General features: G+C 41.2%; 1 protein-coding gene across 8 annotated transcripts in view; it reads left to right on the top strand.

Annotated features, from left to right (window-relative positions):
* Positions 1–15,304, top strand: part of LOC129816575 (low-density lipoprotein receptor-related protein 1B-like) — a 586,954-nt gene that overhangs the window by 232,942 nt on the left and 338,708 nt on the right. For all 8 annotated transcript variants that reach the window (XR_008753574.1, XM_055871208.1, XM_055871203.1 and 5 more), the window contains exon 2: positions 10,998–11,135. Coding sequence is in view for 7 of the 8 variants with exons in the window: in XM_055871208.1 (XP_055727183.1) it covers positions 10,998–11,135 (138 nt within the window). In the remaining variant the exon portion in view is untranslated. The remainder of the gene's footprint in view (positions 1–10,997; positions 11,136–15,304) is intronic.

The raw sequence follows: 15,304 nt of genomic DNA, 5'->3' as shown, positions 1-15,304 counted from the left end.
GAGTGTTTCACGGGTACTTACTGTTTGAGCTTCTGTTTGTAAACATGAAGCAGGAGCACTGTTCTGTATTTCATCCCCTATCTCCCAACATATGCTCTAACAGTTACTATTTTCTCTCCCCCTCTATTAGTATTATAAAGGACAACATATCCATCTTGGCACCTGAAGCCCTTAAAAAAGAGCAAATTGTATAACCTGCCAGGATGATGTCATGGAACCATGGAGTGACTTCAAAGTACTAATGCCTACATTAACCCCCTGCTGTTTCGACAGAGGAGATGTTGTCGGCGCGTATCAAATCAAATCAAATTGTATTTATCACATGCGCCGACTACAACAGGTTTTCACCTTACCGTGAAAAGCTTACTTACAAACCCTTAAACAACAATGCAGTTTTAAGAAAATATAGTTTAAAAAAATTTACTAAATAAACTAAAGTTAAAGAAATATATATAATAATAATAAAGTAACACATTAAAATAACAATAATGAGGCTATATACAGGGGGGATGTCAATGCAAATAGTCCGGGTGGCCATTTTATTAATTGTTCATCAGTCTTATGGACCTAGACTTGGCGCTCCAGGACCGCTTGCAGCGTGGTAGCAGAGAGAACAGTCTATGATTTGGGTGACTGGAGTCTTTGACAATTTTTTGGGCCTTCCTCTGACTCTACCTAGTATATACAGTAGGTCCTGGATGGCAGGAAGCTTGGCCCCTGTGATGTACTGGGCTGTACGCACTACCCTCTGAAGAGCCTTACGGTCGGATGCTGAGCAGTTGTCATATCAGGCGGTGATGCAACCGGTCAGAATGCTCTCGATGGTGCAGCTGTAGAACTTTTTAAGGATCTGGCCCCATGCCAAATCTGTTCAGTGTCCTGATGAGAAAAGGCGTTGTCGTGCCCTCTTCACGACTTTCTTGGTGTGTTTTGACCATGATAGTTTGCTGGTGATGTGGACACCAAGGACCTTGAAACTCGACCCACTCCACTACAGCCCCGTCGTTGTGAATGTGGGCGTGTTCGGCCTTCCAGTGTGCTTTGAGTCAGTACAAACACAGACAACACATAAGGGCTATGCCACCAAAAGTCACCAAGAGAATGAATTGATACCCTGTAAGAATATTCTATTTTGTAATACAACATGGTTAAATGCATTTTGAGCCTCTGTACTTCAGAATAAACTGTATAATGTATTGTAATGACCATAAATCAATAATTCCTATTCTGGTTTGTTTTTCAGTAGTGTAAACACAGTTAGATTATGAAATAGTGCAATTGCCAAACCAATTATTATAGGCAACATAAAAACACTGGTTATAATCAGATAATTATCTTCCAGGAAGCTGGATTATAGCCAGCTGTTATTGAGTTGCAACATACAAACCTTCTAAAAGAACGACAATGAATTACATTTATGTGAATGGCACTACAACGTTTTCATAATGATAGTCCATCTAGAAACCTCCCCTAACACAAATTCTGTTACTAATTCTTCCCTTATATTAGACTTTTTTTGTGATTGCTGTGCTGCTGTGTTTTGTGTGTTTTTTCCTAAATGTAAGTTGTTGTGAATTGGCCCCAGCCCCAGTCACCGCTTGAGGCTGATGTATGGGAATTGTATAGTACAGTAAGAGGTTTTGAATTTGATGTATTAATACTCGCAAGTTTATTGAAGTGATAGCCTCCATTTCATTGCATTTTGATGACATTACTCTGCTCTCTCTCTCACAAATGTGCATATCTAAATTCTCTATGTGATTTACATTGGATTTGTGGTCAATGCACGTCTCAGTTTTGGGTCACACTTTATTTGGATAGTGAAACTATGCTCCAACTAGTTAGTTATATAGTTATTATTCATCGTAGATGTTTGTTGATGTCCACTGGGAAGAAAAAAACAACATCTAAATGTATATTAATGTTGAGGAGACTCGAGACGACATATGGACCAAAAGGCTTGCAGCTAATCTGGTTGACATTTAAAGATACATTAACAGGGACAACATGAATGCCACTGCCTCTCAGAAAGAATACAAACAGACTATTCCTGATGCAAACCGTAATAGTACAATAACATAGAAATATTGCAAAATATTATATTTTTCTGAGAAGTGAACTAAAGTGAATCACTGGCCCACCCACACTAAGCGGTCTCCTGCCCTTAAACCAAGAGCACAGCGTGGGGGAAGAAGGGGTCACTCATAAAGAGACTAAACACAAAGAACAAGTAAACAAACACCAACTAATGAGACCTAGTTACCATCCAGGGGTTCTGCAAAGTGAGGACAGGGCATGATACAACTCTTTTCATTCACATGTTCTACCCAAACACAATGGTAATTGATTCACACTATAGGATCAAATCAAAAATTACTTATCCAAGCCAGCACAGAATGGTTCAGGTCAACCCCATGATGCTCTAGTTATTTCAGTGGAAACCAGGCACTGGTGTAAAGCCTATGTCAGGTATTCTCTAATGAGTGGAGAACAGAAGGAAATGATACTGATGTATTCACTGGAGCAGTGAGGCAATGTTCATGGGTGACAACGAAACCATGAAATGGAACTTCAACTCTTATATGTCATCTGAACAATTTGCCTTCGCTGTCCTAAGGGCAGGAAAATACAGAGCAGAATCTCCTTCTGGCTGTAAGCAACATTTCAAATGTCAACGACCTGAAGGTCACTGGGGGAGAAAAGGTTATTTGAGAAGAGGGTAGTTTTAAGGTTGTTGATGCTATTGAAGTTAGCGTGGTGAGTTCATTTTAGGCCTACTCTTGGAGCCATATTCTCTTATGTGTTGTCGGAAGCTACATGGCTTTTTTCCAAACCTAAAATACACCCACCATTGTTTTCCTAGATCTGTTCTTCGAACAAATGAACTGGCAATTATAGTACTCTTTCAGACGGACCTTATAAATCAGGAATGTCAAACTCATTTATCCCCAGGGGCCACATTCGGTCTTCAACGAGGGCCGGACAGCAGCACTGAAAATGTGAAATATTTACTCACCGTCAAAATTGTCCTCTATTCATTGTTTTTGGAATCTTCAATGCTCCCTGTCTGTCTAGCTTACATTTCTGGGATTATTAGCAAATTGGACACAGTCAAGGAACTGTATGAATGTAGGCCCATTATCATGAGGAGAGGAGAAGTGGAGAGGATAAGAGGAGGCTGATTATGTGGCCAGGTTAAGGTGACTAGGTTTGGAATTCATCCATGACACTGGGGCTGTCACTCCTACTCTCACTACCATGGCAGGTTTAATTATAGCCACTCAGTGTCAGGGCCTTGGTTCACTGTCCAATCCACAAGATTTCCCTGATCACTGCCCTGAGGCATTGGTGTCTGCTTTGACCAGAGGGATGATTGCCCCTTACTGCCCTCACTAAGCAGCAACACCGCTGGTCTCCCTTCCAGGGCTATACCAGGCCCAACTCTGCTTAATTCTCAAACAATAGCTTGCAAGAGAGTGTGGTGGTATGTCTTATGTTGGCATGACTGGGTCAGTCTCAAGTTAGGATTCGGTTCTTAGCATCTACAGGTCTAACTATGTTTTTTTTATTTGTTTTTGTTTCCAAAGTCAGAGGCAGAATACACATTATGCGCTAAGGAGAGCTAGCGATGTGTGACTTTAATCATCAACATGGTTGGAAAAGGAATCCATTGGCACATATGCAATCACAAGGCATGAGCGTTACGAATCTAGAACAGAAGAGTTCAATGAGCATCCCTACTGATTGATTTTCTATCATTTTCTTCCAAGAATTCATCATTCCACATACCGGTGGTGGAGCTCTGATTTAAAATGATAATTATAATGAACATAGCTTATGAAATTTTAGCCAGAAGGCTTTTCATTGCACATTAAATAGATGGATTAGCTAGCCCAGTCCCAGCTGATTTCTCACTATTCTCTCCTCCAAAGAGTGTAAATATCACCATGGTTTTTAATTTAAAATACTATGTGGATAGGGATAACGGAGATTGAAGATTTACTTTGGCAGTAAGTGGACTCACACCAGAAAATGACATTGCATATATTATTTTAAGTTAATGGAAAGGAGAAAAAAATAAATAAATGCTGATTTCCGTCGCATTGAATAGAGTGGACCCACTTATATCCTTGTAAGCTTATTGTTCATAGGAAAACATTTGATATCCTCAGCCCCTTGGGCAGCAATAGTCTCTCTCTCACCGCACTCTCTGTAATTGAGAATGATATTAACAGTTATTTCTTTACAGCAACATTAGGTTGGGATATGACCCTTGATGGCTTTGGAACCTGGGTGAGCCCTCATTTCCTGTATTCTATCACACCCACCCACCCGCACGCAACCAATTGTGCTATTTTGTGTGTTTTTTTACAATGTTTGTAACTTATTTTCTACATAATGTTTCTGTCACCGTCTCTTATGACCAAAAAGATCTTCTGGATATCAGAAAAGCAACTACTCACCTCGAACTGGACGAAGATTTAATATTTAATGAGTCGGAAACTAAAAATGTACTGTTGCTACCAGACCAGGCCCAAATCCCCGTCATTCGCATGAAGAGGAGATGGCGATACAGGAGACGCAGATCTCGGGCCTTGTGAAAAGTCGCCGGCGAGTGTGTAACCCACCTCTACCATCCGTCCTATTGGCCAACTTGCAATCACTGGAGAATAAACTGGATGAGCTCCGTTCGAGACTATCCTACCAACAGGATATTAAAACTGTAATAGCTTATGTTTCACCATGTCGTGGCTGAACGACGACATGGATAATATACAGTTGGATGGGTTTTCCATGCATGGGCAAGACAGAACAGCTACATCCAGTAAGACGAGGACAGGTAGTGTGTGTCTATTTGTGAATAACAGTTGGTGCGGAAAAGTCTCAAGGTTTTGCTCGCCTGAGGTGGAGAACCTCATGATAAGCTGTAGACCACACTATTTACCAAGAGAATTTTCATCTATATTTTTCGTAGCTGTCTATTTACCACCACAAACCGATGCTGGCACTAAGACTGCACTCAACTAGCTGTATAAGGCCATATGCAAACAAGAGGCGGTGCTCCTAGTGGCCAGAGACTTAATGCAGGAAAATGTACATCTGTTTTACTTCATTTCGACTGGCATGTAACACCTGCAACCAGGAAAAAAAAAACTCTAGACCACCTTTACTCCACACACAGAGACGCGTAAAAAGCTTTCCCTTGCCCTCCATTTGGAAAATCCGACAATAATTATATCCCCCTGATTCCGGCTTACAAGCAAAAACTAAAGCAGGAAGTACCAGTGACTCGTCAATATGGAAGCAGTCAGATAACCCAGATGTCAAGCTGTTTTTCTAGCACAGACTGGAATATGTTCCAGGATTCATCCGATGACATTGAGGAGTATACCACATCAGTCACCGGATTCATCAATATGTGCATTGATGACGTTGTCCCCACAGAGAATATACGTACATACCCCAACCAGAAGCCATGCACTACAGGCAACATCTGCACTGAGCTAAAAGGTAGAGCTGCCGCTTTCAAGGAGCCTAACCTGAACACTTATAAAAAATCCTGCTATGCCCTCCAAAGAACCATCAAAGGCAGATCCTACTACACCAGCTCTCATGCTGGTCGGATGTGGCAGGGCTTGCAAACTATTACAGACTACTAAGGGTAACCCAGCTGTGAGCTGACCATTGACACGAGCCTACCAGACGAGCAAAATTACTTCTATGCACGTTTCAAGCAGACAACCATAGTCCGTGAACCCAAGAATGACAAGATAACCTTGGTAAATGACTAACAACTCGTAGAACTCACATCTGTAGCCATGAAGTGCTTTGAAAGACTGGTCATGGCTCACATCAACACCATCATCCCGGAAACCCTAGACCCACTCCAATTCGCATACCGCCCCAACAGATCCACAGATGATGCAATCTATATTGCAATCCACATTTCCCTTTCCCACCTGGACAAAAGGAACACCTATGTGAGAATGCTGTTCACTGACTACAGCTCAGTGTTCAACACCATAGTGCCCTCAAAGCTCATCACTAAGCTAAGGCCCCTGGGAATAAACACCTCCCTCTGCAACTGGTTCCTGGACTTCCTGATGTGCCACCCCCAGATGGTAAGGGTAGGCAACAACACATCTGTCACGCTGCTCTTCAACACAGGGGACCCTCAGGGTGCGTGCTTAGTCCCCTCCTGTACTATCTGTTCACCCACAACTGTGTGGTGAAGCACGACTCCAACACCATCATTAAGTTTGCTGATCACCGACATCAATGAGACAGCCTATAGGGAGGAGGTCAGAGACCTGACAGTGTGGTGCCAGAACAACAACCTCTCCCTCAACGTGTTCAAGACAAGTGAGATGATCGTGGACTACAGGTAAAGAAGGACCGAGCACGCCGCTATTCACATCGACGGGGCTGTATTAGAGCAGGTCGAGAGCTTCAAGTTCCTTGGTGTCCACATCCCCAACAAACTCTCATGGTCCAAACACACCAAGACAGTCGTAAAGAGGGCACGACAACACCTTTTCCCCCTCAGGAGACTGAAAAGATTTGGCATGGGTCCTCAGATCCTCAAAACGTTATATAGCTGCACCATCGAGAGCATCCTGACTGGTTGCATTACCGCCTGGTAAGGCAACTGCTCAGCATCTGACTAACCTCGACTAACCTGTACCCCTGCACATTGACTCGGTACCAGTGCCCCCTGTATATAGACTCGTTATTGTTCATTTATTGTGTTACTTTTATATATATATATATATATTTTTTAATCTTTAGTTTATTTAGTAAATATTTTTTTAACTTTTATTTTTCTTAAAACTGCATTGTTATTTAAGGGCTTGTATAAGTAAGCATTTCACCTGTTGTATGACAAATAACATCTGATTTGATTTATTCAGAAAGGTGTTAATAAGTCAGTGCTATGCTACGAACAGTATGCCTATTGTTATGCAGAGGAACTGTTATTGATAAGGCTTATGTTTAACTACAGTTATCGCCCTGTAAAGAAATAAACTCCGCTACAGCAGGTTACAAACATTCCTTTTCATGTAATTGATAGGAACATCCGAATATAGTCCTTTGTGTTTTGACTAAAGTGATATTTAAGTTTGCATGGCTGTTTCATCTCTTGACATGATTCTTTTATTAATCAATCATTGTGAGTCTGGAGTTGTGCCACTCTCATCTACAGTAATTGGAGAGACTTAAATATCACTACCTGGTTAACTAAGACATCAGTTACAGGAGCTACAGCTCCCTGCGTTTGGCATACATCTACCCACTGAAGACGTGTCATACTTAATTATCTAAAGCTTTATCGTACCTGACTGTTTGATGTCTTGAAGTCTTAGTTTTGCAAACTTTTCCACAGACCCCACAGCACCATAATGAGCAAAATGTGGTTGGTAGTTTTGTCCTGGGCTATGTAGAATGATTGTCATCATCTCTCAGCTGTAGAAAGACCATCTGTGTATTCCTGCATGGTGGATCAGAACCACTCAATATTCAGTATTTTCTCTCATTGCATTTGATCAGTGTACACAGGGAGAGGATTGGGAGATATTTGTCAGAGACCTACACATTCCTACACAGCAAATTATCCAGTGTTAAATCAACACTGAGAGTGTTAAATTAACACTGAAAGTGTGGACCCGTGTAGACACTGGAAAGTGTTAAATTAACACACTGATTGATGTAGAGCCTTTTTCCCAGAGTGTTTTGCCTTTCATGTGAATTGCAGAGAGCCGTTTGTTAATTAATGACAGAGAAATGGTTGTTGCATTCATCCATTTTCAGTCCTATGGACTTCACCAAGTGACATCCTGAGCGAATATGTTATCATTCAAAATGTAATATTTAGGACAATCAAGGGCCTACATAACCATTAACTCTGCAATAGTTGAAAATAACACTCATGTAAAATTATGTAAAATAACACCAGTGTTGGCATTAATAACATGTTTAACCAACACCACACCCATTTCCCAGCATGCTCTATTGAAGGTTGACTTAAATAATTGTTTATTTCAATATCTATGTTTTTGCATGTACATTGATTGATGACATACATTTCTTAACTAATACAATACGTTGCTTGGATTTTTTGTGCCCGTTACTGAAATTGTTGTTCCAGATTAGATGCTTTAGAAAGCTTAGTCTTTCCAACCCTGGCAGTCATTCTGAATGCAGATTGCGGGTGATTAAAAATGATCAAACCCTGCATGGATTTCAGTAGGAATTGCACATCTCTTTGCAAGCCAGCATGATGTGACAGGTTGTTTATATTACCCAAGCATGTGTTAATTTAACCTTCAATTGGGTTTTTATTCACGTTCATGCTGTGTAGACCAAGCAGCTGGGTCTTTTTTAATGTGGATATCACATTTGGATCTGCATAGGTTTTTAAGGAACTCACACACCTCTAGAAGCTTCATTAAAGCTACTCAGTATTTATCCAAAACATGAAGTAACAATTCAACAGAACAGATGAACCGGAATTGCATTTCCATGTACAAACATAAAAAAAACAGTTTTTGCTTTGTCATTATGGGGTAATGTGTGTACATTGATGAGAATGTTTTATTTAATACATTTTAGAATAAGATTGTAACGCAACAAAATGTGGAATATTCTCAGAAGGCACTGTATTTTATTAGGCCTTTAGTTATCCTCAATTCTATCGCCTGAAAATCTTAACTCATGGGCCACATCAGACCTGCAAATCACAATTTAGATGGTTTGTGAAGTGACTGTCTCAGTAACGGAAGCAATAAATCCAACCCCTTACAGATTGGATTAGTTTAGAAATGTTTTTGTTATTTATATTTGTTTAGTATAAGATCAATAAATCAATCACTGAACATGCAGAAACATAGATATTAAAACTAACTATTCTAAAATTCAACCTGCAACTAAGCATTCTGGGAAGAATGATAATGAGGCCCCTCCCACGTCTTTTTCACTCAGAGATTTAACCGAAATGAACTCAACAAAGTTGAGTAACAACACCACACATTGTTAATTCCATTGTGATTGGTCTCTTGGCCCTCCCACCCCTATGGGATGCAGCTACCGCTCAGCCCTGTCCAAGCTCGTCTCTGTCCTGACACCCCAATAGTGGAACCATTTTCCCCCTCAAGTTAGGACAGCAGAGTCCCTGCCCATCTTCCAAAAGAACCTGAAACCCTACCTCTTCAAAGAGCATCTTCAATAATCCCCCTCCTCATCTCTGACTTTGTTGATAACTATTTTATTGAGAAAAAAGTGTACTTACTATACCTGTGATATGTGGTTGTCCCATCAAGCTATCTTAAGATGAAATCACTAACTGTAAGTCACTCTGGATAAGATCGCCTGGTAAATGACAAAAATGTCAAATAAAAAAATGTGTCATTCCAGACATAAAATAACGCAATATATTTCACAGTATATGTCAATATATGTCACAGGTATAAATATATGGTTATTTTTGTAACTTTTCTTTACTCAACTCGAAAGACAGCAATTGGTGGGCCAGTAAGTAAAAAAGTTTGGGAACCCCTGGTTTAGGCTACTGCTCTCTTAGTATACTGTATAGCCTACTCTATACGAGAACAAAGATTACATCCTATTGTGTGCAATGTAGGCTTCAATCCAAAACGGATAGAGAAAATGTAACCTAAAGGATTGACTCTTAGCACAGGTCTCAGAGGAAAAGTGTGAAAAGAGCCCAGTTGATTGGGCTGACATTTTGCTCATGTATGAAATATGAACTATCAGAGTAGAGGTCACTTATATTTGACTTTGCCTAAATCTAGCATATCCTCGGGGCTGGGGCGATATGTCATAGTAATAAGAGACCTAAAAAGATCAAATTTCCATTAAATGTAATAAAGCAGGCCTGAGAGAAGAGAAGAGAAGAGGAGAGGAGAGACCATGGCATTGTTACAGGGAATCATTATGGTCTCACTTCTATTGCTCCCACAAATCTCACAAATCTTAAATCTCTTGGGAATGACAGACCCCTTTTGTAATAATGACCACAGTAATTGTGGCATCATCCTGCCTTATGAAGTGTAATTGAAAGCTGTGAATAAGTAATCCCTCAGCGAGGATAGTTCCAGTGCTCTTGATTTAATACGAGTTTCTACAGAGGTACATGGAGGAACACTGGGGATCGATAAGAGATCCTGTCACGTGTAACAATAAATCTCCTTGTTAAATGGCCATTGTTGCCGTTATGGTAATTGACACCACTGTAGTTAGGTGTGATATAACACATTTACAGTGCTGGCTGTTTGGGGCAGATGTGTTTTATGTGCTGTCGTGGGTTGCTGCCACGCAGATGAGGGTCACCTATATGCCTCATGAATCCTTAAACAGCTGCTCTTTCGCTGTGCGTGTGTGCGTGCGTGTTGTGCTTACGGTGTGTGCATGTGTGCGTGTGGATGCATGCGTGTGTGTGATTACATTGTTATAGGTTCTACTGTGTGGTTCAGGAGCCTGGCTTTCCCATTGTAGCTCACTGAATATCTACCGTGTATAAAGAACAATACTGTCTAGTGTAAACAGAATTTGCATACTCAGGCATATGCCTCCTATATATTGCACTCTGATGTGCTGCTGTGAATGGTAATCTTGTTTCCGTAGTGGGGGAATAATTATTTGGGAAGAGCTTATAGAGTATGAAAAGAATATGTCTCAAAACAGTGGATACAAACAATGGTCATAAAAATAAATGCTTATATGATTAATTAGGTATAGTGATAGTGTTGTAATTTATTACCCATTCGCCTAAATAGCTACGTTTCAACCACATTCCAAGGATTTCGTAGTGAGCTGGTTTAGAACCATGGGTTTATTACCAAAGGCATATTAAAGCAACACCCTTGGGTGTTCCTCAGAATCTAACACCTATAATCAGGTGATGAACATAGACTTGTATCCCACATCATATAATACACGTCTTGTGAGCTTGCTAACAGTGACTGTCTTCTCTGTTCCAGGTGCAGGGGATGTGGTGGAGAGATGTCCCCTGAATCACATACAGTGTATAGGGACCAGGAAGTGCATTCACTTCAACAAGCTCTGCAACGGAGCCATAGATTGTGAGAATGGCTTCGATGAAGGAGTTCACTGTAGAGGTAAGAGCTGGTTGTATCTTATTCACATCAATTAGCAGTCCATGGGACACAGTAACAGCACTGGTTTTAGTGTAGCATGTGGTAACATAGCCATTTTTAGATTGCAGTATGTCTTTTAGCAAAATCAAGCTCTAGTCTTATTGCTATAATAATGCAGAAGTCCATTATCCTTTTCTAGCGTAGTATGGTTTCAATTTGGTACTGCAGCTGGTCTTTTATAATTTGCCCTCGGAGTGTGCCAAGGTCACTTCCTATTACCCAGGTATGTTGTCAGGAACAGAACAGGTTATTGGCTGGCACAGCAGGTCAGTTTTGTACAGGTTGTTGTTGCTCACAACATTCTAAAGCAGCATGTAACACCAATCTTCTATAGACACCTGGCTTACTGTGATACTGACAAAGCCCACCCAGCGGGCATCACTGACTAGATGCCCGTTAGCTGCTGTCGGCTTTGCCAGTTCTGCCAATACTTTGACCTGGAAGACATACAAGTCACACTGTGTGTCGGTTCAAGGTGATGATCTTGGCTTTAGATTTGAATTGCTGAAAACAGTCTAAACGCCCCATCCCATTCACTGTGATGCCACTGGACATTGCACTGGCTGTTCTGTTAAATTCAATGTTCTGCTCTGGTAGCATACCGTAATGTTGGCTCTGATGAATTGGCTTGGTGTGTTGGTTGAGAGAAAGACAGGACAGGAATTGCATTAATATCGATCTCGAAGTAGTTGACATTATAATAGAGCTCTGCGTGTGTTTGTTTTTTAAAACCCTCTTAAAATGTATAATTTTGAATGAATATCAACTCCCAAAGTGATTTCATACTGTATTTGTTGAGTGTGCAGTTTAACTGCTGTATATAGCCTATAGACCGCTACAGGGCTGTCATTGGCCTTAATGCAAAAGTGCAATCTAGCCATGTTCTGTCAACCAGAATGTACCTAACCCATTTGCTAAGAAGTTGTTTGAAGGACTGTAAAGATTTTTTCCAAACAAAAAAATCAATGCAATCATTTTAACAGTGGCACTGGCTCTTGTTTTAACAGTCATAGTCATCCTCAAATTACTCATATCTGGCACCATGCAGGGATTGACTGTGAATTGTTTTATTGTTTTTGCCTTCTGGCCTTTTTAGTGATTCCAGAGGATGGAATATTACAAAAGCATCTAATTTAACTGGAGTGGCAGTGACCTTCTGTTAGGTCCAGCTCAGGTTGGGACACATATGTTCTATTCTACTATTATGCACATAGATAGCAGTGAGAGCAGATCCGGCTCATTCGGAGGCAGCAGAACGAACAGAGGAGGAATTGAGGTCACTAAGAGAAGTTAGAGAGAACCAGCTGGGTCTATGACAAAACTTTTCCTTCTACCTCCTCTCCACTCCTCTTATGAATATACATGGCTAAATCCCAGGAGGGCATAATACCAAGGTGCCCATATGGAAAAGCACTAAACCCTTCTCTCTCACCTTCAGAAAACGTGTTTATTTTTAATCCCATTCTCCACTCTGGGCAGTGCATGGTGGAACTTCTTCTCAGGACCAGAGGGCATGATCATATTTTTCAACTGAACCACCTGGCTCTGTTTGCTTAGTACAGTTTGTAAAGTAGCCTGAGGTAACTTCCTTCCCTGAAGTCTACAGGTGCAGTGAAGAGAACATAGAGTAAACTGGCTACTGTACTAATATACAGTATACTGTATACATACTGTAATCATATTATCACAACAGCAAACTACACACACAATTTCACTACTCAAGACCAAATGATAATGATAATGATAGTAGTGAAGAATACTACTATTACTACTACTACTACTAGCAGCCTGAAAATACTACTACTGCTACTACTACTACTACTACCACTAGTCATACTAGCCTGCTGCTACTACTACTACTACAACTACTACTAATACTAATACCAACCTGCTGCTACTACAGTACTACTATTGCTACTAATACTACTACCATACAGGATTCTACCCTCCACAACATAACCTTCACTCCAAATCAAACTCCAAACCTACAACCTGATTTTGGACAAAATTACCTGGAAGGATTCCTACTACCAAAGATTCTTATTTCCAAGGTCTATACAGCAAATTCTCTGGCCAACCAACGACCAGCAAAATAAGCTTAAGAAAGCTGAAAACACCATCCAACCTAGAACTTAGTGAGTAATGTTTAGTCTGAAGCTACCTTTAAAGCAAAGAAGAAAAATGTATTACAATTATATGTTTTACTTTATAAGGACTGAATGCTAAGTTAAGGCTACCAAGCTTGCTAGGACAGATCAGATCAATTAGCCCTGAGGTGTGACGTGAGAGGTGTCAAAGCCCTTGAGCCCAACAATGGCAGGAGAGTTTCACAGCCTCCCCCACCCAAATGCAGATGCCTTTGAAGCCCGCTCCATCTGTGCAGAGGTCATTACAATACAGTACCCCCTGGATTCATCTATATTTTGAACTGATATGCAATCAGGACCCTTCAATTGTAAGTTACCAAGAAGAAACAATATTGTTGCTTTGATCACATCAGAAGATATCCTCCTCACAATCTCCAAAATACAACAGCCACAGGACAACTTTGTTTGGACATCGTAAAGAACCATTCACCAAAACTGAAGAGATATAGCTAGCTAACAACCTCCTTTTCTACAAGGAAAGAAACGGTGGACAGAGGGATTTTCTACAAGGAATCTGCCTCTCGAAAAAGGCTTCTCCCAAGTGGGTGTGACACCTACTCCGGTTGCCTGCTGTACTGCTGCTTGGATTCCACCTGGCGATCTGCTCACCATCTGCCCTGGCATATCTCTCCCTGTCTGTGTCGTGACTTGACTGTACATCAATCTGAAGACTGTTATTTATCTAATTACCTAATTATGTTTAATTGTTACCAGAGTTAAATTAATCATGTAACAATTAACTCATTAGGATCTGGGGCACCACGAGAGCGGTTCTTTAAAGAGTTACCATCTCTCGAATTAAACTTGAAAAGATCCTATCCTATCACATCTATAAACAGTCAACTTATCATTCTGAACAGTCATAACCTCCTTGCATCGGCAAAAACCAGAGCCTTATATATGATTACTTCCTACTTCCGGCGCCGACAGAGATGGCCACCTCGCGTTCCTAGGAAACTATGCAGTATTTTGATTTTTTTGTGTTATTTCTTACATTGGTACCCCAGGTAATCTTAGGTTTCATTACATACAGTCGGGAGGAACTACTGAATATAAGAGCAACGTCAACTCACTATCATTACGACCAAGAATATGACTCTCCCGAAGCGGATCCTGTGTTTTGCCTTCCACCCAGTACAATGGATCTGATCCCAGCCGGCAACCCTAAACAACGACGCCGTAAAAGGGGCAAACGAAGCGGTCTTCTGGTCAGGCTTCAGCGACGGGCACATCGCGCTCCACTCCCTAGCATACTACTCGCCAATGTCCAGTCTCTTGACAACAAGGTTGATGAAATCCGAGCATTCCAGAGAGACATCAGAGACTGTAACGTTCTTTGCTTCACGGAAACATGGCTCACTCAAGAGACGCTAACGGAGTCGGTGCAGCCAGCTGGTTTCTTCACGCATCGCGCCGACAGAAACACACATCTTTCTGGTAAGAAGAGGGGCGGGGGGGGGTGGGGGGTGGGGGGGTATGCCTTATGATCAACGAGACATGGTGTGATCATAACAACATACAGGAACTCAAGTCATTCTGTTCACCTGACTTAGAATTCCTCACAATCAAATGTCGACCGCATTATCTACCAAGGGAATTCTCTTCGATTATAATCACAGCCGTATATATTCCCCGCCAGCAGAGACACATCGATGGCCCTGAACGAACTTTATCTGACTCTATGTAAACTAGAAACCACACACCCTGAGGCTGCATTCATCGTAGCCTGGGATTTTAACAAGGCTAATCTGAAAACAAAACTCCCTAAATTCTATCAGCATATCGATTGTGCTACCAGGGCTGGTAAAACCCTGGATCATTGTTATTCTAACTTCCGCGACGCATATAAGGCCCTCCCCCGCCCTCCTTTCGGAAAAGCAGACCACGACTCCATTTTGTTGCTTCCAGCCTACCAACAGAAACTAAAACAAGAAGCTCTAGCGCTCAGGTCTGTTCAACGCTGGTCCGACCAATCTGATTCCA

This window comes from Salvelinus fontinalis, chromosome 19 (genome assembly GCF_029448725.1).
Source record: "Salvelinus fontinalis isolate EN_2023a chromosome 19, ASM2944872v1, whole genome shotgun sequence".
NCBI classification, from domain to species: domain Eukaryota; kingdom Metazoa; phylum Chordata; class Actinopteri; order Salmoniformes; family Salmonidae; genus Salvelinus; species Salvelinus fontinalis.
The sequence above is the reverse complement of the archived record's forward strand: the minus strand, read 5'-3'. Positions and strand labels throughout refer to the sequence as shown.